This window comes from Clinocottus analis, unplaced genomic scaffold (genome assembly GCF_023055335.1).
Source record: "Clinocottus analis isolate CAN_PGR_092001 unplaced genomic scaffold, fCliAna1.0.p SCAF_10, whole genome shotgun sequence".
In the NCBI taxonomy this organism is placed as follows: domain Eukaryota; kingdom Metazoa; phylum Chordata; class Actinopteri; order Perciformes; family Cottidae; genus Clinocottus; species Clinocottus analis.
In genome coordinates, this window is record NW_027175821.1 from 3,663,491 (window position 1) to 3,679,451 (window position 15,961).

At 42.2% G+C, this 15,961-nt stretch overlaps 2 protein-coding genes and 1 long non-coding RNA gene across 4 annotated transcripts; 2 read left to right on the forward strand and 1 right to left on the reverse strand.

Moving 5' to 3' along the window:
• The first annotated feature begins 2,733 nt into the window (after positions 1–2,733).
• Positions 2,734–9,900, forward strand: sting1 (stimulator of interferon response cGAMP interactor 1). Of its 2 annotated transcripts, none has more exons than XM_068582916.1 (7): positions 2,734–2,795; positions 3,034–3,239; positions 4,003–4,195; positions 6,251–6,359; positions 6,551–6,786; positions 8,900–9,086; positions 9,439–9,900. In XM_068582916.1, the coding sequence occupies exons 1-7, from the start codon at positions 2,793–2,795 to the stop codon at positions 9,705–9,707; spliced, it is 1,203 nt and encodes a 400-aa protein (XP_068439017.1). In that variant the 5' UTR covers positions 2,734–2,792; the 3' UTR covers positions 9,708–9,900. The 2 variants fall into 2 exon arrangements, with proteins under 2 accessions (XP_068439017.1, XP_068439026.1); XM_068582925.1 differs by having other exon boundaries at positions 4,009–4,195.
• On the reverse strand, positions 2,933–3,553 carry LOC137789390 (uncharacterized). The gene is made up of 2 exons (XR_011077839.1): positions 3,317–3,553; positions 2,933–3,219 (listed from the first exon to the last, which is right to left on the reverse strand). It is a non-coding gene; the product is annotated as an uncharacterized lncRNA (long non-coding RNA).
• A 4,341-nt stretch (positions 9,901–14,241) lies between the features above and the next one.
• si:ch211-39i2.2 (DNA damage-inducible transcript 4-like protein-like) lies at positions 14,242–15,786 on the forward strand. The gene is made up of 2 exons (XM_068593143.1): positions 14,242–14,489; positions 15,063–15,786. The coding sequence occupies exons 1-2, from the start codon at positions 14,327–14,329 to the stop codon at positions 15,506–15,508; spliced, it is 609 nt and encodes a 202-aa protein (XP_068449244.1). The 5' UTR covers positions 14,242–14,326; the 3' UTR covers positions 15,509–15,786.
• Positions 15,787–15,961: the final 175 nt, after the last annotated feature.

The following is a 15,961-nucleotide window of genomic DNA, read 5'->3' on the forward strand; positions in this document are numbered from 1 at the left end:
GGTGAGGGTGGCGGTCCGGGGTGGGGAGTGGTGGGGGCGTTGAAGACACGTCTGCTTCTCTTTCCTGTTTGCATCCCCAAACAGGAAGTGGATAGGTTGATTTTATAGAGTTGCGGATATGCCTGCCTGCCTGCGTGTGTGTGTGTGTGTGCACATGCTTTAACATGTAAATGCGGTTATATTGGGAAATGTGTGTTTGCAAAAACACAAGCTGATCTCGCCATCGGTCGGACGACAGCGAGATCTTTTTTTTTTTCGTGTGTGTGTGGTGTGGTATCTGTTGCTGAGAGATGTGTGGAGATAATCTCAGCTGCTGTCTAATCTGAGCCCTGGCCTCGTCCTCGTCCTTCTTCTTGGGAGGAGGTTCCCGTTTGCTTTTGTAGCACTACACTGTCCCCATCATCCATGAGCCAAGTGGAGCCCCCCGTCCTCCTCCTCTTCCATCTCCCCAGAAAAAAAACCTCTGGTCCCAGGCCAGCTAGCTCTCGGGAAAGTCTTGAAACTGGGCCCAGATTAGATCTGAAGCGAGTGTTTATCCTGACTTGTTGCGTGTAAATAGGTTACATAGAAAAGGTTTTATTGCACAAGATGCAAGATGCAGTATAGCGGACGTACGATGCTTGATGTATGAGAGGGAGTGTGTGGAGGTCGGAGGTGAAATGTGAAGTCATACTGCATTCATTCTCTTTCTACATCCTCCTTTCTTCCCGCGTTGCTCTCTGCTCCCAAACTGAGCAGCGATGGCCGTGAACCTCTGGCCTGAAAACCAGGAAGTAATATTTCACAGGGGGAAACCGATTCTTCCTGTAAAGGCAGCCGCCCCAACATTAACGACGACAACGACGAGAAGACAGAAGAAAAGGTCTTTGTAAAGCATTTATATTAATGCATCAGTGCATGCAGATTTAAGTTCTTTGATAATAATGTGAAGATTATATTTGTGCTCTGTGTTTCACTATGGTAGGATGACTTTTTTCTTTTTTTGTTTTTTTTCTGGCTAATATAAATGAACTGAGGAATAATGAATACATTATTTTGTACATAATGTTAATTTAACTTTATTTTTTGTATTAATTTTGTGTTATATTTTCATGTTTTTTGTTTTTTTTTCACGACCTGTGTATCCGGTTTCCTCGTGGCGCTGTACAGAATGACGGTGCGCTTCTACTCAAAGGTGTCGAGTCCACGTCCTCTCCTCTCTTTTTTCGGTCGTGACGGTGTACAGGAGTTGTTCTCGGCGATGAAATATGAATTAACGATACAAACGAATATTAAACTCGCGTTGATGAATGACCGTTCTATATACAGAGGCACAGGCATTCGGGCAGCATGATTGCATGGTTACAATTTGCGCTGTTTCAAGCAAAAAAAAAGCGGCGAGGCACATTTTTAACTGAAGAGCCGGCGTGTTGTCGTCACAATTTAAAGGAAATCAAAGTGTACTCTCTCTCTCTGATCATAATTCTTGACAATTCCTCTTGTTATTTGATGATATTTATGATTCTATGATTATTATGATTCTATTTATTATGGACATTATTCTTAATATTTAAGCTCTCTCTCTTTCTCTCTCTCTCTCTCTCTCTCCTGGTTGCTCTTCATGTTGCGTTGCTCCTTGGTTGATCTTGTTGTGCTTCTTTGGGAGAGGTGAACCCCACTGGGAGACCCTGTGCCATAGAAATTGTGCCACGGTTCTATCTTTTTCTCTCTCTCTCTCTCTCTCTCTCTGTTCTGACTCCCCAGTCACCAACACTGTAAGCATGCCCCATGGGACGATCCACTTTTTTTACTCTTGAATAAAATATGCATGAACCTTTGGTATGGATGCTGAGCCTTTATTTCATGCCCCCACACGATGCAAATGACAACACAAAAGAATGGCCCTGACGGTGGTGATGAGAAAAGCTCCATCGAAACTGGTTCTTCATATTCAGTCGCTGACTCACAGAGGAACAAGATTAATCATCTTGTGCGGCAGGATTTTGTCTTTCCCTCAAAATGTCCTACCCGGAAAATTAACTTGTAACCGCTTCAATTCATATGACTTCCTGTTGGGGTCCTAAACCCACCAGCTTAGGAAACACTGCAGTAAATGAAGTTTTCGTCAATGCCATTGTTTTTTGGTTTGACTTGATGAATAGAAGAGTAATAACTGGAAGAGCCAGAGGTTCAGGTATAGCCACTTCCATTAGTTTCACTGAGGTGAAACTGGACCATGTTTTGCTGATAACTGAGTTAATACTTCGGCGCAGGTCGTAGGCTGAAGAGGAAACTAAATGATTGAATGGATGAATTACAGGATTTAAACGGTTAAATAAATCGTGTTCGTGAGCGTTCACTAAAGGTAATCGTTGCAAAGTCAAGCTCGTGCTGTAGCGCGTAGGAATGAAAACCAACACACACATTAGATAAATTGAATAAATTAAATATTGTTATCTAGAATATAAATATATAAAGGACAGTGTTACAGCAATATACTATTTAAAATTGCGGGTGTAATGAGAGCATAAAAAAGCTGACTGCACCTGTTAAATGAAAGAATTGACAAGTTAAACGAACACATTACAATATTAATATTTGCAGAATGGGAACGTCCTCTTTCGTAGACATTTCTGATAATCTCTGCCTCCTCCCACACCTTGTCCTTGATTGAGTAATAGCAGAGGATAAGTTTAAGGTGAACTGAAAGCGAAAGTGTTGGATGATGAGCCAATGGGTGGAGAGAGAGGAGAGGCAGAAGGAGAACCGAAGACAAAGGAGATCTCTCTTATCCGGATCACAGCAGACACGCCATGGTGAGTCCCTTCACGCATTCATTCTCTTCTAGTTTTAAAAAGCACTTTGGATGGAGTTTGTGGATCCCTAGATTAGACTTTTCCCTCTCCTGTTTAGATGGCATGTTAAAAAAAATCCTCACTGCTTCGCAATAAACTGTGTTATGTAAAGTATTTAAAATATCAGCTCTTTGCGCTGTGCGATAAAGACACCTGGTTAATGGAAAGTGATGTCTGACACTGTGACTGTCGCCCTCAGGACGCTCTCATCCCTCGGCCTCGGGGGGCTTTGCCCAGGGTGTGTGCCGTGGCGCTGGCCGCCATGACAGCAGGAAGCGTCGTGTGTCTGTCTCCTGACCGGTTGTTCGGGTGGGTTGCCGTTGTAATCCTCATCTTGACCCTTGGCCCCCTGCTGCACGGGCTCTGTCTGGCGGCCGAGGAGGTGCTGAACCATTCAAACACGAGGTGAGAGTTTTCAGTGTGTGAGATTTAGGAAGAAACTTGTTTTTTTTTTACACTGTATGGCTAAAAGTTGCTCTCACATAGCGGTCGCCCCTGGTAACGCCGTCCCGATTGGCTATGTCCTTACGGTTAGCACCGCTAGCGACGTTAGCTTGCTAGCACCACTAGCTGCAAGCCACCGGCTCAGTCGTCGCCAGGTCGACAGCCACCGAGAGGCCATCGAAATGCTCCCAATCTCGTATTCTACAACTTTAACCTTTTGGAAACCGTGTGAGAAAATCCTCCCTCGCCTATTATCAGACAAAAAAAAAGAGCAAGCGCAGAAGTAGACGAACGTTTTAAGTCCCAGTATGCACCATTCAGACAACGTTTTGCCATGAAATAAGTAATATGACACAGTGTGTTGACTGAAAGTCCTTTTAACACCCTAATGCTTTGTTTTATTGTGATTTTTGTTGTAGATTAGGCCATAATCTTTCCAATAATGTGTCTTATTCGTATGTGGGACGTTGTTAAAGCACAGTAGTACAGTTTGAAAAACTTGGTGAACGCTTTTCGGTGATTGGATGAACAATCTGTCAATCAAACTCTTTCTTTCTGACGCCCTCTGGCTCACATGAACACTAACACAATACTTGATTGGACAAGATGGATTTTTACAGCATTAAATTACCTCGTTACATTGCGATAATCCAGCTGCTCTGCATCAAAGAAGTCCATTGTCGTGACAAACCCACAGAGTATCATATCTGTGTTTTTTAACAAGATATAGAGGCCAGAGGCTGCTGAGCCGCGTGCTGCCAGCCTGTGGTTTTGGGGGGAAGACCCTGCTGGCTGCGGGGCTGGCAGGCCTGTTGCTCTACCTGGCCGGACCTCCTCTTCCACACACAGAGCAATGCTGGAAACTCCTCGTCCTGACCTCGACTCTTTACGCTCTGTTCAAAAGCCTGGGAGTCCTGGTGAGGTCCACGCAGACACACAAACAACCCTCTCTTTGTTTATCTAGGGGCCTTTTCTTTTCCACTGCACTAAAATATCTACATCTGCATCTTTTGGTCATCCATAACAGGCTACAACATACAAAAAACACAGTTTGAGTCTTGCAAATTAGCATGTAGACATCTCTTAATAATGTAAGTATCTCTTAAAGTCCTGGACTACATGACTAGATCAAATGTAGCTATAAGGAGTGGACGTCTGGACCATCTGGTTTATACTTTAGCAACTACTAGCAAACATTTTCAAGACAATGTTTAAAAAAAATACTCAATATAAATAATTTAGCGGTGCCAGTTATTGCCTCACTGCATGTCGCAGCCCCAGAAAAGAAATGTCTCAGATGTGGCACTTGGAAAAAAATGTTACAATTGATCAGAAATCTTTGGGTGGTAGACTAGAAGGATGCAGTAAGTTATAATAAAACCTGGTACGGCTCCCGTTCTGAGCAAAACTATGAGGTCATCTTGATTTCACATTCCTGGCCGACCTTCAACATGTCCTAAGTTAACACACTAAACTAAATGTGACTCACCCCTTGTTACAACACACCAGAAGGGGGACATCTCCTTGTTGTTTATATCCCTTCTTCAGTATTTTACACATAGACATTCCTTATTTAGAGAGTAAGGCATAGTAAATTATTGTAAATCTACAAAAATCAAAGAGAGATTGGAGGTGAACAGTGTGAATGCTGTCACACACTGTCCTGGAGAACTAGAAAAACAGTGCAGAGGGATTCTCTCTCTCTCGCTCTCTCTCCAATCCAGATGAACTTAAAATCATTGATTTTAATTAGAAGGGTTATCAATTGAGAGCTTATTGTTCCAGCTCAGAGTGCCATGGCAGAAGTGAAAAATAGCCTGTTTGAGCATCAGAGCGCTGCACTTCAGACAGAACAGTCCCAAAGTAAGAACACTTCCCGAAGCGTCAGTTGACTGTAATTGATGTGGCATTTCTGGAGTAAAAATAGGCTCCGAATATGTCTTCATCAGCAAGAATGACCATAACACCGTCCTCAAAGAATTTCTGTATAATTCTGAACAAAGCTCACTGTTCCCTCAGACGCCTTGAAGAAACTATCGGCGGTATAGATTATCATCCAGTTCAAGTTCGGGTGTCTTTGTGGAATTAGGTCTAAATATACGTTCTGCCCACACAGCGTTGGGTCAGATTACTTTGAAGTGTAGTCACTCACTGAATACAAATTACAAGGCAGCATTTCCAATTATTTTATTTAATCTAATCTCAATACTTTTGGGTGAATTAAAACCAAACATTATTGCAGTTTATACACACACAAAAAGAACATTTGAGTTGCACAAATATTCTTTTCTCTTCAAACATATCAACACATTTTCAATGCAAATAAAATGCATTTCACATAGTTTGCATTTACAGTTTTGTTTGTTTGTTTTTTAATCAAATGATCCTCACAAAAACAATACTGGCACCAACTATACTTGTACTGTGTGTATTCTACAACTTTTTAATCATCCATTTTCAATGTAAATGAAAGGGAATACATATGAAAAACAATATTAGTTCAGTTGTTTAACATTTTTATTGAGAACCTTTAGAAGTGGTCAAATACATCATGAATTATCAATAATTACCCTTACAAAGACATGCTGGCATAAGCATATCTTTTTAAAGACATGATGGGAAATGTAATCAAGTAGCGACAATATAACTATATAATCTCATATATTATATATAATGTATTTTCCAATCTTATCCAATCAGAATTGACCGTGAAAACCATAATTTTAGCCATAAAACGGCGCAATCTGACTTCCGTTTTAACTCTATTTTTCGCCTTCAAAATAAAAGCACTTCAAAACAGAAACCAAATACATTTTGCTTACGACAGACAAAAACATGCAACAAAAAAACGAAAAAATTGACAGGCAAACTGTTTCTAACTTTAGGACACATATTGAGTTACTTGCACTCCCGCTCCTGAGCAGAGGGGAGGCGTCGTGACGTCCTTCTGAAGGTTTCTGTGGTCTGTGCAGGGTCCGTCGGAGGTAGAGGTGTCTGACATCTGCGAGGGGAGGAAGATGAACGCGGCACACGGCCTGGCCTGGTCCTTCTACCTGGGCTACCTGCGACTGGTGCTGCCCCGTCAGTACCATCAAAACACACACACGTTCTTATAGTTCAGATTACACCGCATCATTTGTTCACTTGTACAATATCATCTAATTAATTGGATATACTGTCCTTATCTCTGTCCCTTGTGGTTTATTGGGTCCCAATAACGCATTCCAGCGCCTCCTAGAGATCTGAATGTGTGGGTGTTTGTGTCTGCTCAGGTTTAGAGGACTCCATCAGAGCATTTTGTGTCACCCGTAAGGCCTTCCGGGGCCGAGGCTCCAGGAGGCTCCTGATCCTCATCCCTCTCAACGCCAACATCTCTCACAAGCTGGAGGAAGAGGATGACAACATCCATTTCTTCGACAACCTTCCCAACAACGAGATAGACAGGGCCGGCATCCGGGGGCGGGTCTACAAGCACAGCGTCTACAGAGTATTGGACGAGCATGGAAAGGTAGGCGTGGCTGTAAAACAATAGTGACAGAATGACACTGAAGCACTTTCACAAAATAATAGCTTTATGCCATCCATTGTCAGTAGTAGAAAACCAACCTATTTTTAGGCCTCTGCTCGAAAATTGCACACCCAAACTTAAAAGTGTGTATCTCTGCAACCACTAGAGCTGTTTGCATAATGTTGGTGTTGTAATAAAAGGTACACATGTGAGATTTGGTTAAGATGTGTACATATCAGTCTATATGTTACTGGTTAAGACTAAATGAAGATGACACACAGCAAAAAATGAAAAAGTTTCAGGTCCGTCTAGAAAAAAAAAATCACTTTCAGGATAATTATTTCTCTGAAATGATGCAGCTGTAAAGTCTAACCCAAATCACAGCACAACATGTGATCATTCTCTCTGCAAAGGCTGACTTTGATAAAGTGAAGCAGAACAAAGTTAGAGAGGGTTTAGTGCAGAGAACATTCAGGCGAGGTCTCCAAAATGTTCTCATGTATCAAACCATGTATTTCACTTGTGTCTTAATTATGGCAAAAGGGATAGGAACACAGACAGTTCACCATTCTATCTCAGAGCTGTACACCGTTACTATTTGAAGTTAAATCTTCATAGATCTTCAATTGAGTTGAAGCAGATAATCAATAGTCAGAATATACTCAGAAATGTCTTTCAGGTGCCCAGCAGAAAGATTGAGTCAACATCTCATAAGGTAATCAGAGAAGCTGCGGTGTCGATGCCACTGAGCTACTTGTACTGCGATTCAACTCGGGGTCTGTCTTCTTGTTGGCAGCGTGAGTTGAAAGACTTAGAGGGCTGACATCTTCTCCTTTGATCAGATTTGTAAAGACTGCGCACAAAAAATGCGACAGAGGGAGAGGGAGAGAGAGAGTCACAGTAAAGTGACAGACTCAAGGGGCTGTTTCTGTATATTTTCTTCAATATTTCATGATAGCACGTCAGCGTGCTCCATATTCAATATGTTTGATGTGGCAAGTCAAACAGCGATTGTACTCAAAAACCACTTCTGTAGTTTAGTCGAGGGAAAGTTTGGGACGCATGAAAGCCGTCTGGCTTTCAAGCGAGGCCAGAAATAGCCACCAATTATATGAAACTGATTGCCAGAATGGTGTTATGGCCGTGTTTTACAGTCGCAGTCACCACACAGAACTGGCAGAATAAGGTGACGATGAATGTTTGGCTTCTGACCGCTGTGAATAGCGCCGTGCTTAAAGGGACACTTGTATAGAAGTGATCTTAAATTCTTAAAGAAAATGTTTTTTTTCGCGTGTTTGAATGGACATATCTGAAAACTATTAAACCCTTAATGAAGGCTAGGTTAAGAACAACTACTACTGTATTTAAACATTTCCGTCATTTCTGTCTCACCAGACAGAAGTTGTGCAAGCACCGATCATACGCATGGACACACAAGTCTGGTTTTGTGATGCAGGTGTTGTGTGAGATATTGTTTTGCTGTTCTTAAACCTGATCTCCATTTCCCTCTACTTCATCAAGGAGTTTAGAAACCTGAAGACGTTAACATTTTACTGATTTTAAAACAGAGAAAAGCTTTGGAGACCAAGATATTTAAATAAATATATGACGACTTTGAATACTTTAAAGTGAGACTATGTGACTTTTAAAAGTTGAGAAAACTTTTGAGCCAGTTTTAACTCGACGTAACGAGTAAGTGTACCATTAAAAATGATAGCTTTTAATGTATTAATTCATTAGAATGTATTCCTACTTTAAACATATAAGACTGTTGTCTTCTTGTCTTAAACATACTCCGAGAATATGAATGAAATTCTTTTCAACGCAGATGATTAGTACTTTGAGATCCAAAAAAGGAAACACTCTCCGGAGAATAGTAAACGTAACCGTTCCCCTCCCACAGCACAGCGTGAGCGCCACCTGCTGGTTAACCTGAGAACTCACCAGTGGAGGTTTTTTAGTGACGCGGAGTAACAGCACCATCTACATGTAACGCATGGCGATCAAACATGTCTGGTGCCACAAAGCTTTTAAAGGATTATTTGTCCATGTAATGTATCTGTGTGTGTGTGTGTGTGTGTGTGTGTGTGTGTGTGTGTGTGTGTGTAAACAGGACCATGAGTGTGTGGTGGAGTATGCAACGCCCCTGCTGACGCTGTACAGCATGTCCCAGGAGAGCAGCGCTGGTTTCGGGGAGCCGGAGCGCCGGCAGCAGGTCCTGCTCTTCTACAGGACGCTGCAGGAAATACTGGAGCGCTCGCTGGAGTGCCGCAACCGCTACAAACTCATCCTGGTCAATGGTAGGACGACCAGCCAAGTGTTTGTGTGTGTGTGTGTGTTCCCTTTATACACACCTAGCGGCATGAGACAGACATGCTTTTAGAGGGATTTCAGCTTTTAGCTTATCCGCTTCCCCACAAGGATTGACAATCGGGATTTGCGTATTTATAGATTCTTCTGCTGTTTCTGTGTTTTTAGAAAAGGTTTTGTTGACACACACAAACACATTATGACTGAAATGAAGGGCAGTGGTCAGCGTATTGGTTAAGATCTTTTCCGGCTTTGGTCCAGTTATCTCTGGCCTCAGGGGAACTTTTCATCTTTGCACTGGAAAGAAACTACATTTTCTTCTTCTTCTTCTTCTTCTTCCAGATGAGCACGAGGACGACCCTCACCTCCTGTCCAAAGCCATCCTCAGACACCTACAGCAGCAGGAGAGAGAGGAGTTCTGCATCACCCCGCCTCCTCAACAGGAGTTGTTCAACCCCTTCGCACTGATGTCGAGCTCCCCGCCGAGCGCCCCGCCTATGAACGGTGACTGTCACCTCCCTGAGCCAATGAGCAGGGAGCCGACGCTCATGTTCAGCATGGAGGGACCTCAGCCTCTGAAGGAAGCTGTGGAGGACACCGACCATTATTGAGGACAAATGCACACACATGATGTATGTACACACAAACAGCTTGTTGTAGAGGACAGTTTGTGATCTTTTTTTAATTAGTTTTACTGTTTATTTATATTACTTGATTTGTATTTCTATGTGTCTCTTGTGTGCTCTGCTTCTGTAATCCTGCGATTTCCCCACTGTGGGACTAATAAAGGATTATATGATCTTATCTTGATGTGTCAAATGTTGTGGAGAAGGTGCGTCCACTCGTCCTGTTGCTGCCAGTCGGTCCGTTCAGTCTCAGACAATAAGCACAGTCAGCATTTAGCTCTAAAATGACGTCTGCAGTTCACCTTAATGTCACAACAACGGTCTTTCAAAGGGACGGTGCACAGAACGAATATTTTAATTAACGCTGCAAATTATGCAACAGTGATGAATGAGTTAAAACCGTAGAAGAACAGAGAGATTTAAGGCAAGATAGAGAACAAAGGAAGAGAAAGATCTATGAGTGGGTTTTGTTATTGGATCAACAACAGTTACAAGAAACCTGACACCACGCCTGCTTATCTGGGTGTCACATGAGTGCAAACGCGCACACACACACACACGCACACGCACACACACGCCTCCTGGCCGCTGAAACTGCGAGGTGAGGTTTCATCAGCCAAGAGTCATTCGATCCAAACACGTGATTTATAACATGCAAATGTAGTATCTGTGCAAACAAAGTCAAAATTGGAAAGTGGACCATGAAGCACAGTTTTATACGCTTCCCTCTGTGTTTTTTTCTTTTGCTGGACAACGCGACCTTTTCAGACATTAAAGTCAAAAGGTTGCTGCACCATAAGGTCATTCAATGGATAGTTAATTTAATATAATACAATAGACAATACAGAAGCTCTGATATGGCTTTTCACAGTCGAGTAGCCTGGGTCACACCTCCGATTGCACAATCTGAACACATTTCAGGTACAAAACAACATAAACAGTGCTGTGCAGTGCTCAATGCATGGTTAGCAAATGTTAGTGCGCTAATGTGCATATGTGTGCAATATATATATGTGCACTGTGCAAATATTATACTTGCTCATAGCGTCGGCTTCACGGAGCCTCTAGCGTGGCTGTTGACTCTTTGTCTTGTTGGAATCAAATTTAGAAAAAAGGGCAGTTATATCAAATATATGTCATAATGATAAGTCAATAAGTCAGCTGGTCCATAAACGACCCTGCCTGTTTCTCAATAGTGATGTTACTCCATGTTGTGTCAACGCTCAGCAGACTATAGTGTAGCACACCAGCATCAGTGTGTCTGTCAGTAACCGGTTCTCTGCAGGAAGTTATTTCTGATAACAAAGTGTGTTCTGACCGTGTTTCTTCAGCGTTAGAGGAGGATTTAAAAACGAAAAACAAGACTTTGTTGTAGTTTTAGTCACGGCCGCAATGACAGGAGGCTTCCAGAAGCAGGTCTGACCTGCTCTCCACCAGAAACACGACGTCCCAGGCTGCTGACATCAGGTGACACACACACTGACATATGTAGAACTCAGATTATTGTCGTCACAAGTTTACATTCAAACGGTGACTCATTGATCCCATTGAACCAGCGACCGCCTTCACTCAGAGTTCGTAATGATTGTTCAAGTTATGGTGGAAAAAAACTGGTAGTTTTTACACTTCAAAGTCAAGTCACAAGGACAGATTTGTTCTTAGATAGATAACACTGGACTCAAGGCCAGAGTGAACATCAGGCGATATCAGTGAGGTAAGTGAGCACACACACAGACACACACACACACACTGACCTTGCACACTGAAGTTCCCCTTCAGTCACTTCCTCCTCCGTGTCTTCCTGAGCGCAGCATTTTATCTGAAGCTGACTGGTTGGTTAGCAGGAGTGATGTCACAGAGGGGAAGTTTTGCCAGAAGGTGAGTCAGCGTGAGAGGTTGACCTGTAAAAAAAAAAAAAACACCTCACTGCTGCGTGTCCGCTCTCACGTCGGGGCTGCGGGGCGGAGCAATGACTTCAGTATTAAACCTGACAGCCGGCCACCAGCTGAAGAGAATGTTAATGTGACTTTTCTCCCTGTAGCGCTCGCCCCCAGTGTTCATCCACAGCAAACAGTGTTTCTGTGTTTGAAACAATCATTATGTTCTCAGTTGTCCCAGATTAGTCACTGGGGCGGCATGTTCTGTAACCATGAGGCCTCATACATAGATGCACTTTATCTGAATGACACTATCTATAACAAGAGTGCTTTACTGTGAGATTAAATTATACAAAAATCCATTCCCTAGTTGCTCTGAATACGATGATTAAGTACTGTATTTATTATTGTTTGTCAACCAGTTGTGGATCTAATTTGGGGAAAAAAACAGTCCCGTGTTTGTGGATCCACTCCCGCTGCTCCACCAGGTGTGTGTCTTACTCACCTGTGAGTAAGGCAGGGTGTCTAGACCGGACATGCTCACACACACACTCGCAGGAATCTCACGTGCAAACACTGAAAGCGGGTATGAAGGTTAGACTGACTGGAAAATCACATTCAATACGAGCTAATGAGAAAGAAAATCATTGGCAAAGTCTGATGTTTCACTGGGAAAACTGTAAAATTCCACAACAATGCAACATACGAACGGATCAAAGTCTGCACTATTTTAATGAACGTCAGCATAAATATTGTACATAAAATCATATTGGCTATTTCACCCACTGTTTTTATAACGTCAGTTATGGTTTCTCTTAATTAATCAGCATTTCAGGCAGATTAAAAGTTAAACTTCTCCATTATTTTTCATTCAGGCCAGAAAACCTTTCGAAGAGGCAGCAGGCATATTGTATTATCAATTTAATTTAAACCAACTCAAGAACTTAATCCTGTGTATGAGATAATAAAACATGGAATCACTTTTATCACACTTGTTTTGTGTTTGTGGGAGGACTGTAGTGATCAAGCGCTCCCTCCTGTTACGATCAGGCGTTTGTCAAATAAAGGAAAACAGGATGGGCACTTCTGACGGTCTGAGCTTAAAATGAAAAGATGATCACACTTTTTTCATGACCGCACCCAGACTGAAACACCGCCTGCAGGGAACTCAATACTGTACAATAAGTTAAGTTCCTTAATAATTTCTACTATTTCAACTTACTTTTTACATGCCCGGAAATGAACATAATATTGTATTACTTGTTGCTGCACTGATATGATTTAATAAAAAAATAGATTATATATTATTTGGGTTTTTCTTTCAATGCCCATATGAAGAACATGTACCAGCACATTGTTATCATTGTTATCATTTTCTCTTCTGAGAAAACATTTCTACGCCCAAAGCCCATTTATTTTTAGTCAGACCACATTATGGATGAGCTATATATTAGTCATCAGCTGGTAGGATTCCAGTGCAGCTTATGCCCATTCACCCTGTGAGGAGTTTTTATCTGAACGTTGTTATAACAAATATCAACGGTGATGGAAGTCCTCAAAAATGTAACTCCAATAGGCTTCTCTGACAAATATAAGTGTCTGTCTTAACATGTAAATCAAGATAAATATGTAATGGAATTAATAGTTATATTTGTAGTAACAGGAAAGTTTTAATTATTTGCACGGCCCAAAATAAAAAAAACTTGATCCTGTTACTTTGATACTGTATGAAACTAAATTAATTAATTTATCATCATTGTGAGTTTCACACATTCAACATTTGCTTACAATTATAGGAATACAAGTCAGTTACCCAACATAAGTAATCTTATGTTGGGTAACTAGGGTTCATACACATTTTGACCGATTGATTTCCATGACTTTAAAACAAATTTCCATGACCAAACATTTTGTGAAATCTCGGTGAATACATATCAAAATGTGAGAAGATTTAAAGTATTTAAACTAACAATGATAATTTCAAAGCCTACAGTATACCTTAATTCTGGGGTTCTTAACCTTTTTGACCTCAGGGCCAAATTTTTCAAGTACAAAATTAACATATATTAACATAGTATTGGTTTATTAACTAATTGATCTTACTCTTGGTTTGATTTCAATAATTAAATCAAATCTAAATACAGTTAAACAAGCAAAAACCCTTGTCAAATGAATGACATGATACAATGTGATCATCACAAAGGCATGGATATTGATCATGTGTAAACCTGCACATACAACAAGTCATGGAACAAATCAAGCTAATACAGGAACTAATTTATTAACTCAAAAATGACTAATAATTCGATTTTTCTACAAAAACAAGGGAGACTCTTAAAAATAATTTAAATTTGATAAATAAAATAATATTTGTTAATAAAATAAATACAATTCCATGACTTTTCCAGGTTTTCCATGACCATATGAACCCTGTAAGTTAGCGTTCACTTGCTTTCCTCACGCGCTGTCCTCCTCACGCGCAATGCCCAGACATGTTGCGCGAGCCGGGCAGGCCCCGCGCGAGCCGCGAAGCTTCTCGATGGAGCCGGTAAGCCACGCCCCCTTCAGAACGGCTGACGCAACGCGCCGCCGCTCCGGTATAAAAGCATCGCGCTCACTGCTCACAGCCGCGCGCACACACACAAAGACGGAGTTGCTAGATTACATGGAGGAGACACTTGGCAAACGTTTGGAGGAGACAACGGAGCGCAACACACAGAGAACAGGATGGTGTTTACCGCCGCGATGTCCGCCGTCCCGGCGGAGGACGACAGCGTCGTCGAGATGATCGGGAAGTATTTCCTCCGGCTCGCGGCGCCGGGCCGAGAGACGAGCTCCAGCCGGCGGGGGAGCGTCGAGAGCTGCGACGAGAGGGAGAGCAACTCGCCTGGTAAGTCTAGAAAAGTTTAACGTAGTTTTTTTTTTTTACAAAGACAATTAGGCCTATTATTATAATAATACAAAAAGTGTATGAGTACTATAGTGACTATATTTTTTACATTATAACTTGGCGGAGGAACACGTTAATTGGCTGATGTAACAGTGTATGGATGTAACTCATGCAGCTCTCTGATAAGCTGATGAGCAACCTTCATTCTGATGACTCGTGTGTTTTAGACTCTGATCACATGATTATGTGATTATTGATCAGATTATTGTATTTCGGATTCCCTGCATTTACATTTCACTCTTATAAAAACATTCTGACAGACATGCACATTTTCTAACTCAAATGGGGGGATGGGGAGGAAAAAAAAGTATCCCATTAAAATATTCTTTACAGATAGATAATTTATACATTTAAAATGAAATAACTAAGTTCATTAACTGAATTGTATATATTCTATATTAAATCAGACTCTGATGGCACAGCACTGTGCATTACAGCCTCTTTTTTTTTTTTTTCTTCAAATAAAAAAAGGTTGCAAACCACTGCTATAACGCCTCTGTTTTCTGTCAACAGGTGCCAACATGGACGCCGGTTTGGAGCACGAAGAGCGTCTCCTGCAGCAGGACGTGACCCGGCAGATTGAGCGCTGCCTGACGGAGGCCAAGGCGTCCGCCCTCCACTGCCGCGTGCTGCTGCTGCCCCGCCAGATGACCGCCAGGGTCGGTCGGGACGTGGTGCGCTCCTCCGCCGACGAGCCCTGCGGCCTCCGGGGCGCCTCCGTCAAAGTCTACGTGGACGGCAAGGACGGCCTGACGCCCGCGGGGGAAGTCCTCCTGGACCCGAGCGTCACCCCGACGTTTGAACTCTCCGTGATCTTCAGGGCGGAGCGGGACGACGGCTGGCCCCCGCTCAAGGTCGTGTTCGACACCGACAAGGTGATGAAGCTGAGGCCCGAGTACCGGCTGGTGAAGAGGAAGCTCTACTCGTCGGCCAGCCCCGTCGTCCATGATTTCAACTAGAAAGTCAAGACTGTTAAACCTGTTCCACATACCTCTGTTGTTGTTATTGTTTCTTTTTGGCCTGGACTGCACTGGAGTGCTGTTGTGTTTCTCTAGAGAATTGTTTGTTCATGCATGAATGTGACCTGGAGCAGGAGTTCAAACAGGTTTACCTCATGAACACGGTATTTTGCACAGAATGGATGAATGTTAGAAGTGTTCACTCTAAAACATAAACGCCTCCTTCCAGGACCGGGCTGGTCTCGCTCCTGAATTGTGCTGTACTTTATTATTTTTTATATTTATGCAATTGTAAAAAAAATAAATTTTTCACACTTTCTTGATCCAGTGCTTTGCATTTGAAATATACGTCTACACACTTTGTGTACTTGATACTTTGACTTACTCCACCTTCAGAGTCAGGGAAAATGATTACAAAGTTAACGCGGCATCTCGAGTGGATTTGTATAGCTA